Below are 11,238 nucleotides of genomic sequence, written 5' to 3'. Positions count from 1 at the left end.
AAATGTACAAGTGCAGAAATGATTTGCAGTGGATCATTTTAACCACATGAGGGCAGCATCGATCCAAACTTGAGACAGTTAATTAGTGCTCCTCAATTATTTATTAATGTATTCAGTTATATCAGGGGCTTATGTAAAACATAAAATAGTGCAGAAGTTAAAATATGGCAATAACATACTTTGGTAACATGGTGTCGCCAACAATAGTGATAAAATATGTATAAACACGAATATCTATTTTATGCTGTTTTTTATCTAAACGTAGGTAGTAAAAGTATGTAGTATGAAATGTACAAGTTAAAATACAATTAAGTAGTACAAAAAAAAGAAGAAAATGAATATAAATGTCGAATTTAAGTCACAATTGGATGCAATTAAATCAGAATAAAATGGACATAAACCTGATCAAACGGTTTTAAACTGTGACGAGGAAAACGTACAAAAAAGCGAAATAATCTTAATTTGAATAAAATCTAAATAAAAACGTTTTAATCAATCAAATGAAGTTTAGAAAAAAGAAAACCATCCTGGGTGGGCGGGACATGTTGCAACTTCTTTTTGATTGACGGACATTTTCCACCAATTGCCGTTCTTGTTTAGTACTCTTGCTCGCTACGTCACTTAAGTTCGGCGTTGTTGTGCTAGTCTGGCTGTCGGCTAGAGAAGCTAGCTGGCTGTCGGCTACAGAAGCTAGCTGGCTGTCGGCTAGAGAAGCTAGCTGGCTGTCGGCTACATGCTAACTAGCTGCCGGCTACATGCTAACTAGCTGACGGCTACAGAAGCGAACTAGCTGTCTGCTACAGACAGAGGCTAACTGGCTGGCAGCTACAAGCTAAGTAGCTTAGTAGTAGCTACAGAGGCTAACTGCGGCAGGAAGAGGAAGCGTCGACTGGGTCTGGGACTGGTGGTCTGACAGCCAGGTGGTCTCTCTCTCTCTCTCCAGGTCTGAGGTAGTCCGTGTTGTCCTCAGTACTATCTCCGAGGCTCTCTACTTGGACTGTGTTCAGGTGGGTAACTTAATACAGACCTGTGGCTGTTTGTGCGCGAAAAGTTTGTTAAAAAAGAGAAGTAAAAGGGTGTCGTCTGCAGCTTTTGGGGGGATTAAATGAACATTCAAACCACTAAAGCATGTCTGAACTGCTGGCTTGAACCTGCTACTGGCGTGTGTGTACGTACGTACTGAACAATATGTAAAGATACTCAAAAAGATCATTAATATTCATATCAAAAACTTCCTAATGAATGTTAGTTCCAGTGGTGGATCCTCTGCTCTGTGTGTTGCATTTGACTAAAAAGTAAAAGTACCTCAAGTTTGTATTTGCTACTTCCTTCCTTAACAGGTTACAAATATGTAAAATGTGCAAATAACAATTATATATATATATATATATTAAATATAAAATGATATTCTAAATAGATTGGTGTGCAGGGATTAATTAAAGTGGCATATATTCAATTCAATCATCTTTATACAGTTAAGTGTTTTTTTTTTTTTTTTAAAGACTCAGGATAATGCGTGAGTTGACCTTTTACACGCTGGGTGCCGAGGTCACGGTAAAGGTCACCATTACAACCTCACTGAGGGAGGCGTGTTACATGTTAGATTTTACATGTAAGCCTCACATGCAACGGTATAAACCATTACATTGTAAAGATAAAAGTGCAAGGAAGAAATGGAAGGAACACTTCTTTACAAGTTAACAAAGTGTGTCTCTCAAACCCAAATCAACTCATATTTAAAGCACTCAGGAGTGTGTGATGTAGTGGGATGAAGGCACACACTTACTGTGTGTGTGTGTGTGTGTGTGTGTGTGTGTGTGTGTGTTGTGTGTGTTGTGTGTGTTGTGTGTGTGTGTGTTGTGTGTGTGTGTGTGTGTGTGTGTGTGTGTGTGTGTGTGTGTGTGTGTGTGGCCGTGGGCAGGCCTTGTGTTGAGCTCAGGGTCGGAGCTGCAGATCTGTGAGCTTCCTCTGAGCTGAGGATGCGGAGGATGGCTGTTGTTCTCTGACAGCTGCTGATTTTAAGTGTTTTATGTTGTATTTTTTTTTTCTTGTGGACCATTTTTCACCTTTTAACACTGTGAGCTGATAAAGAAACTGCTGCCTCCTTTCTTCAACCCGTTATTGTCTCTGGATTTGAAGCAGATTGTGGTAAAATGTCTCTAACTGTAGCTGGTAAGTTTATATCCGGGTTGTTTAGACACATTGTGGGACGTTTTTCTGTTTGTGTGTGATCAGACTTTTGTCTTTTCCTAAATCTTAATGAATAATTATCGGGTTTTCTCACAGCCAGTCCGACTGTGTATTTCGTAAGTATGTACTTAGAAAACTGGACTGTCGGAACAATGGCATTGTCTCATTGAATGAATGGGTAGAAACTGTAACTTTTTTATCTTTACATTTGATCTTAAATTAATTATAAGTAATTATTTTGTGACACCTGAACTTTGAAAACGTGTATTTTATATATTTTTATTTTACCATTGTCACAGTGGTAGCGAGGAACTGGAAATCACACTTGACCAGTTCGGAAAAATTGTTTGTGATATTATTTTTGTTGCATTATCTTCTACTGTATGACTGTCATATTCCTTAATAACTTTTAGTTTCAAATAAAATAGAAAATGGCACAATAGCAATTTATTTTAAAAGAAAATCATGGCAGCTTCTGGTTGTAGATAGAAAATATACAAATATATAATTTCTGACATATATTCATGCAATTTAAAAACCTGAACTGACACTTTGCTTCGACTGATTTTAGGTGGTTCAAGGTCGACTCGGCCAATATTTTGCAGTGACATTTATTCTATTGAAGTTTGACTATTTTCATGAAAGGAAATCTCAATAGTGTTTTCTATTGAATTTAGTGTTTTAAGGATTGAAAGCGGCTTTAGAAACACATCGGATCATCCAAACCACAGAAAATCTGACACAACTTTTTATGACATCATGTGTGTAAACGTCAAACTGCACTGGGCTGTTTCACGTTTCGAGTTGTTTCTTCATCTAAAAACCAATAAAGTCTTTGTTTGTCTCCGAGCCGTTTCGAACACATGAACGGATTCTTCTCCGGTGAAAAGTGAAATTAAATCTGTGTGTGTGTGTTTTAATGCAGACCTGACCAGAGGAGCGATGACAGAGTTTCAGGAGAAGCTCCGTCAGCAGCATGAGGAGTCGATGCACCGCGAGCTGGAGGCGCTGCTCGCCACGGCCAACAAGGCCGAGGCCGAGGTGAGAAAAACCAGAACTCTCCCAAAAACTAGAATAATAAGTTCTTATCTGAAACGGCACACGTCCACAGTGAGTCCCAGCAAAGTACACTATTTGTCAGAGTAATAGTAATAGCAAGACACGCGTTGGCTGGTTTACTACAGCGGTATGAACCCCAAAATTAACGTTTTTGTTACGATTTAATTGCAATAAATGGATACATAATTATGCAGAAGTAACGACATAATGACGACACTTTGTAAAAAGTCTAAAGTCATGCTTTGTTAGGTCTGTCTGCAAGTTCACAAGCAAGCAACTGTTAATACGCTTGTTTTCTGAATGGAGTCTGGTTGATGGGTGCTAGGCTACGCTAACATTGTAGCTGCTCCGTCAACACTCCAAATAACATCATCTAGACATAAATACAGCAGAGACCTTGTTGTTTGGACCACAGACAGTCTCTGGTTTCTCCACATAGTCTGGTCTGGTCTCTGGACTCTACTCTCTAGACCTCTGGTGGACCACAGACCGCTCGTCCCCAGGGAACATCGTCCTCGGCTACTGTTGGTCAAATATTTGTAAAGTATTGCGTACAGAGAGTCCATCAGGTCCAGGTCGTAGACTCTGTTGGGAGAGTTCTGGCCTGTTGGTGAAACATGAGGTGAACAACCCTGAGATCACACACACACACACACACTTACACACACACTTGTACCGCTGCAGTGAATGGAAATTACTCAAGGTTTTAAATACAGACTCCAAGTAAAGCTGGGAAAGTATTTTTTGACAGACCTGAAAATGGAACCCCAACTACATCCTGATACAACAGTAGATTTGGCAATATTACATGGTTTTCTTCTTCTTCTTCTTCTTCTTCTTCTTCTTCTTAAAAAATAAAAGTCACGCATAAAAAAACCAACAGTGAATTCCACTAACAAGTATTGAAAACCTTTTACGCTGTTTGTGCTGCCACAAACACCCACTAGAGCACCAAATGTGGATTAATACGCCACTAAAAATAGTCCCAAAAGAAAGCTTTCTTTCCTCTTGTTTGCTTGATAAATCTACAGTGATTAAAAGTACATCTGTTTTAGTAAATTACTGAGTGTTTTTAAAAATGAAACAATACATTAGTGTTTTAAAAGATTAACTAACGCACTGTTGGTTTGGGTCTTTTCATGGGATGTTTGGACCAGAAGAAAAAGGTCTTTAATGGGACTTGGGTAAGGTGTTGATGGATGCTTAAATATTTTTTTAGCAAATCATCATCCTTTGTTAATTTTTTATAAAAAAAAAAAAAAACATCGTCCCTACATTGAATAATTAAACTTGAGTGGAGACCATCTTGCAATGGGATCACACCAGGAGTCAACCTCCGGGGTCTGAAAAGTGAAGCCAACGCTGAAGTGACATAAATTTGCATTCTCTCTGCTGGCCATCAGGGGGCGACTCCTCTTAATTAAATGATAAACTGCTCTTTTTTTTCTTTTTGTCAAGTATCTCATTGACACAGGAATATATTATTATTTCATATAGACTATACATTTATTTATATAGTGATATATATATATATAATCTCGATTATTATATATATATATATATATATATAATAATCGAGATTAGTCCTGCTTTAAACAACACAACAAGAAACACACAACGTTTTTTCGCTGATAGCTTTGGTTTGTTCTCTTTTTTCCAGATCTCCAGAAAGGATTTCGACGGCTTCAAGAAGCTCTTCCACAGATTCCTGCAGGTCAAAGGTCCGGCGGTCGACTGGGCCAAGATCAACCGGCCGCCCGAGGCCTCGGTAAGCCTCAGAGACCAGCCATCACGCTGTGAGGGTTTCGTGTTGCAATTCCTGGTGTCGTAATCCAAGGTCAGTGTTCACGCGGAGGCTCAGCTCAGACGTCAGAACGGCAACGTGTGAACTGACTGAACAGAACATCAGGCTGTCATGAATCTAACTTTAACACTCTTTATTTAGTGATTTATTTCTCTCCATTGGAAATGTCAGTTTCTAACTAAAGCTCCCTTTTTTTAAAATAATAATAGAAAAATAAAAACAAACTTAAAATGTTAGTATAAATTGTATTTCAGGTCATTTGCAATATACGGTTGTTTACCTGGTATATAAAATATGAGAAATTATTGCTGAACTAGGTCTTTTTTGGCCCCGTATCCGAACACCAACGAACGAAGAATGAAAGAATGGAGAAAGTAGAATTGACTTTACTTGAGTATTTCAACTCTTTTATTCCCTACATTTTATTGTAATGTAATGAAGTTTCGTGGTAGAGTTGGAGGCAGCCATTAACTCCCTGCATCGAGTGTAAACGGAGATAAAGGAGGATAAACAGACCCTGGATCTGTTTCTGGACTGTTGGCACAGAGACGAGAAACATCTGATCAGCAGCCGAGCGTGAATAATGTTCTTCAGAAAGAAGGGAAACGTAACCAGATCCGAGGAGAGAGAACATTCAGGCTAAAGAAGCCAACTATTTACCAGCGTGGTGACATTTCACAATCACACACACACACACACACAATCACACACACACACACTGTTCTCAAAATACCCGAGCAGAGTGAAGGTTAGGACTAAGAATAGACTTGACCGCCGCAGCATTCAAAGTCTGGTTGTAGGGCGGCGAGGTCAGACGGACTGTTGGTCCACAGAGGGGGTCTGGACGCTGCTGGGCACCCACTTGTCTTTGCACCCCCCCCCCCCCCCCCCCAGCGTCACCCATCCTGGGTCACCCAACTGCTGTTACGAGTACACTTACGCAATCAAACACACACACAATAACACAACAATGGTGTCAATCTAGCAAAGTGCAGAGTTCAAACGTGGAGAATAACCGTGGGATATGTGAACCTGCTGGTACGTATACAGCTTGCAGGGCAGGTGTATAATAATGTAGTAATAGTGAGATGTTATATACAGAATACACAGCCGAGGGTAAATATAGTTGAATAGGACACACAATATTAACTTATCCAAATGTTCCAAAGCAAATAAAATAGTTCAGAAGAAGTACTTTTTTACTTTTGAAATGTCAACACACTGATAAATAGTTGGCTTTAGCCTGAAGGTACTTTAAGTATATTTATTTTATACTATTTTATGTTTATCAGTGAAAAGTAAAATACTTTGACTGTAGTCACATATCTCAGTACATGTTCCATCACTGATTATATAGACAAGCTTTACAGTTAATGATTTTATGTCTAAAACTTGAATGATTCTTTTTTTTTTTTTTAAAGGACAAGTTCACCCAAAACCAGAGAAAACATCCCTTTATCCCTGGTGGTGTTTAGTCAGGCAGATTATTTTGAATTTGTTGGAAATAAGCTATTTACAGGGCTGGTACGGGTGCTGGAAACCCTTGAAAAATAATGTTAGTGTGGTGTTTTCCAGGTTTGAAAAGTGCTTGGATTTAGACTAAAGGTCTTGAAATGTGTGTTGTATGTGATGACATCTATGATAGAACAGAGAAAAGAAGATCTCCATATCTGAGGGACTGAAAACAGCATTTTCTGACATTTCTTTATGAAAAATGCCTTTTGATGATGAACAGATGATGAAAATAGTTGGTGATTATATTTCTGTGGATCTGTTAGTGGAATTAGTTTTCCTTTCATTTGTGGTCCTTCTGTAAAAAGCTGTCTCCAAACATCATGTTGGTTGTTTAGAGGACAATAACATCTCATTTAATGTGATGAACAAGTGACATAATAAGTAGACTGAATACTGACCATTGGATTGATACAAATATGGAGTTTACCACAGCTGGAAGGGGCTGGAAAAGCATGGAAATGCACCTGGAAGTGCTTGAATTTGACTTTGGAGAAAGTGTAGGAGCCCTGAATTCACAATGAGACCACGAATTGCCTTAACTTCAGTGAGTTTTATTGTGGTGGTTGTTGTCGTCGTAGTTGTTGGATCGCTACTAAACGAGCTAATTCAAGGTTCTGATGTAGTATAGTGTTGATTACATCAACACACACACACACACACACACACACAGAGTGTCCATAAATATGTGTGTCCTGCTGAGGATCAGATCGGGTTTCGTTGGCTTGTTTCTGAAAACATGAAGCTCATCGTCGTCCTGTAGTAGCTGAATCACTAAAAGTAAAAGTACCACATTGGAGGAAAGCAGGGGGCAAACTTGAATTCTCTCTGCTGGCCATCAGGGGGCGACTCCTCTGGTTCCAAAACTAAGTTTCATTGCATGGAAATCACATTTAAAAATACTCTTTATTGTGCAAAGTTACATTAGTTTGGTGAAACAGTAAACGTGGTGTTATTAGGTGTTGTGCGCCCTCTACTGGGCAAACTGCATGGTGACAGCATGTATAATCTACCAAGATCATAGTCTTACATCTGTCATAGGTTTATCATCAGATAGTACACTTGTGTCTTGAAGGGCCTAAATCAGAGGTTTTCAGGCCACGGCCTCTAGAGACCTGGGGAGGGACCCCCTATTACATTTAATATAAAACTGTGTTCCTTATTAAAGCGGTCAATAATAATGTGTAGTGTTGCCTATAGTGTATAACAGTACTTTGTAATGATGGATGGATACAATGCTAAGACATTAAAATAACAATTGTTCACAGATTCACATTTTGATTCTGTTTTGGCACAAAAATCACAATTTCTCAACATAATATGTGGTGCCTGGCGTACTGTCCCTTTAAACGCGTGTCTCTGCTGCTCAGATCCAGCCCTACGACAACATCAAGGCGAGGGGTCTCCCCGACAACATCACCGACAGCCTCAACAAGCTCGCCGTGGTCAAACTGAATGGCGGTCTGGGGACCAGCATGGGCTGCAAGGGCACCAAGAGTCTGATCAGCGTCCGCAACGAGAACACCTTCCTGGACCTGACCGTCAAGCAGATCGAGGTAGAGTCCAGACGCCGCCGCCGCCGCCGTGGGGGGGAACGCCACGAGGTTGAGCTGAACTCTCTCTCTCTCTTGTTGCTTTCAGCATCTGAACAAAACCTTCAACGCCGACGTGCCGCTCGTTCTCATGAACTCTTTCAACACCGACGAGGACACGAAGAAGATCCTGCAGAAATACAAACACCACCGCGTCAACATCCACACCTTCAATCAGAGCAGGTAGGACACACACACACACACACACACACACATCAGGGGCTGATTCCCTCTCCTCACAGGTATCCGAGGGTCAACAAGGAGTCTCTGCTGCCGATCGCCAAAAACATGGGGCTGGGCGGTGAGAACGGCGAGGCCTGGTACCCGCCGGGTCACGGCGACGTCTACGCCAGCTTCTCCAACAGCGGCCTGCTGGACAAACTCCTCGCCGAGGGGAAGGAGTACATCTTTGTGTCCAACATCGACAACCTGGGCGCCACCGTCGACCTCTTCATCCTCCACCACCTGATCAGCCAGCCGGCCGACAAGCGCTGCGAGTTCATCATGGAGGTCACCGACAAGACCCGAGCCGACGTCAAGGTGGGTGGAGCTTCTTTCTCGTTTTATGTGCTGAGCTCGGCCGTCCGTGGCGAGGATCTGCTCAGCCTCTCCTCCTCCTCCTCCTCCTCCTCCTCTGCAGGGCGGGACCCTGATCCAGTACGAGGACCGCCTGAGGCTGCTGGAGATCGCACAGGTACCGAAGGCCCACGTCGACGAGTTCAAGTCCGTCACCAAGTTCAAGATTTTCAACACCAACAACCTGTGGATCTCTCTGCCGGCCATCAAGAGGCTGCAGGAGAAGAACGCCATGGACATGGAGATCATCGTCAACCCCAAGGTGAGTATTCAACGCTTCACAGTGGACTCTCATTTCCACATCCTGAACTATGACTTTTCTGGAGGTTTTCTGACATTCTCTACTATGAAGTTTTTCATATTTTTCATAACTTTTTTCCAACACACTATACTATGACTTAATATATTGTGTGTAGAAAAAAGTAAATTAAAAAAGTCATAGTATAAAATGTCGAAAAAAGTCATCGTAAAGTATGTCGAACAGTAAAAATAGTTTTGTGTGGTTTTCGATCATTTGGGCTGTGATTATGCTTTAGCCATGATATTTGGGTCAAGATCTGTATTTTTGGACAAACTTTAAAAATTCAACCACTGATTCTATATTAGGTCTATAATCGACTGTATAATCAAAAATGTTACATTCAGCCTCCTGGACGTATGTTTTCATCCCATGGCTGCTACAGCAAAAACATATATATATATATATATATATATATATATATGTTTCTGGCTTTTAAAGGGTTAACCTTCTTTAAATGAATGAACATTTGGAAGTTAGAATCAGGAATGAAGTTGGTTAAAAGATTTAGCAAAAAAAAAGAGAAAATATAAATAAATGTAAATATACATGGATTTTATGGTAACATTTCATGTGGACACTTTTGTCCACGTTTGTTGCGTAACTTCTTTTGAGGAGGGTTCAAGGGTTAATAAAGAAATGGAACATTATTTAACGTGAGAGGTTTTAATAAGGCATGTTTTGAAAAAGCAGCGTTCCCCTCCTCTTCCCCTCGAACGTCTCTGCAGACGCTGGACGGCGGTCTGAACGTGATCCAGCTGGAGACGGCCGTGGGCGCCGCCATCAAGAGCTTCAACAACGCCATGGGCGTGAACGTCCCCCGCAGCCGCTTCCTGCCGGTGAAGACGTCGTCCGACCTGCTGCTGGTGATGTCCAACCTGTACAGCCTGGACGCCGGCTCGCTCACCATGAGCAAGAAGAGGGAGTTCCCCAGCACGCCGCACGTCAAGCTGGGCAGCTCCTTCACCAAGGTAAGCAGCCAATCAGAGCACAGCTTCGTTATCAGCTTCATACAGAAGCCAGGAGCTGCCATCCTATTATCTACTGTTATTATTATACACTATTTAGCAGAAATTGGATGGTTAACCTCATTCTGATGTTGTTGCAGGTTCAAGAGTTTCTGTCCAGGTTTGAGAGCATCCCGGACATGTTGGAGCTCGACCACCTCACCGTGTCGGGAGACGTCACGTTTGGAAAGAACGTCTCTCTGAAGGTAAACAACATTTCCTGTCTCTGACCAACACTGACCACAGCGTTCATGACCACCGTGCTGCTCATCAAATAGTCATAGTATGGTATCTCATAAAAAGTAATTATAGTATGTCCAAAAAAGTCATGAAACGAGTAATGAAAAAGTACTAAAAAGTAATGAAAAAAAGTCATTAAAAGTAATGAAAAAAGTCATTAAAAGTAATGAAAAGTTCTTTAAAAGTAATGAAAAAAAGTCATTAAAAGTAATGAAAAAGTCTTTAAAAGTAATGAAAAAGTCTTTAAAAGTAATGAAAAAAAGTAATTAAAAGTAATGAAAAGTCATTAAAAGTAATGAAAAAGTCTTTAAAAGTAATGAAAAAAAGTCATTAAAAGTAATGAAAAAAGTCATTAAAAGTAATGAAAAAAGTCTTTAAATGTAATGAAAAGTAATTGAAAAAAGTAATTAAAAGTAATGAAAAGTAATTGAAAAAAGTCATTAAAAGTAATGAAAAAAGTCATTAAAAGTCATGAAAAAACGTCTTTAAAAGTAATGAAAAAAGTAATTTAAAAACGTATTAATAGAAGTCATGAAAAAAGTCATAGTATCGTATGTCCAAAAAACAAACCAATTGATCGATCATTGAGGAGGAATCAGCTGAGTCATTAAAAGTAATGAAAAAAGTCATTAAAAGTAATGAAAAAAGTCTTTAAAAGTAATGAAAAGTCATTGAAAAAAGTAATTAAAAGTAATGAAAAGTCATTGAAAAAAGTCATTAAAAGTAATTTAAAAGTAATGAAAAGTCATTAAAAGAAATGAAAAAAGTCATTAAAAGTAACGAAAAGTCATTGAAAAAAGTCATTAAAAGCAATGAAAAAAGTCTTTAAAAGTAATGAAAAAAGTAATTAAAAGTAATGAAAAGTAATTGAAAAAAAGTCATTAAAAGTAATGAAAAGTCATTAAAAGTAATGAAAAAAGTCATTAAAAGTAATGAAAAAAGTCATTAAAAGTAATGAAA

General features: G+C 39.6%; 1 protein-coding gene across 2 annotated transcripts in view; it reads left to right on the top strand.

The window, feature by feature from the left end:
* Positions 1 to 749: 749 nt before the first annotated feature.
* Positions 750 to 11,238, top strand: part of LOC311011473 (UTP--glucose-1-phosphate uridylyltransferase-like) — a 13,443-nt gene continuing 2,954 nt past the window's right edge. Inside the window, exons 1-9 of one of the 2 annotated variants that reach the window (XM_084006428.1) lie at positions 750 to 1,007; positions 3,116 to 3,231; positions 4,910 to 5,017; positions 7,936 to 8,121; positions 8,207 to 8,340; positions 8,400 to 8,697; positions 8,798 to 8,995; positions 9,760 to 10,002; positions 10,140 to 10,244. In XM_084006428.1, coding sequence (XP_083862554.1) covers positions 3,133 to 3,231; positions 4,910 to 5,017; positions 7,936 to 8,121; positions 8,207 to 8,340; positions 8,400 to 8,697; positions 8,798 to 8,995; positions 9,760 to 10,002; positions 10,140 to 10,244 — 1,371 coding nt within the window. In that variant the 5' untranslated portion in view covers positions 750 to 1,007; positions 3,116 to 3,132. Of the gene's footprint in view, positions 1,008 to 1,957; positions 2,173 to 3,115; positions 3,232 to 4,909; positions 5,018 to 7,935; positions 8,122 to 8,206; positions 8,341 to 8,399; positions 8,698 to 8,797; positions 8,996 to 9,759; positions 10,003 to 10,139; positions 10,245 to 11,238 lie in introns of those variants that run through there. The other variant, XM_084006427.1, reaches the window with a different exon arrangement.

Source organism: Eutrigla gurnardus, assembly GCF_963514095.1.
Source record: "Eutrigla gurnardus genome assembly, chromosome: 3".
Lineage (NCBI taxonomy): Eukaryota > Metazoa > Chordata > Actinopteri > Perciformes > Triglidae > Eutrigla > Eutrigla gurnardus.
Note: the sequence above shows the minus strand (reverse complement) of the source record. Positions and strands in the feature narration are given on the sequence as shown.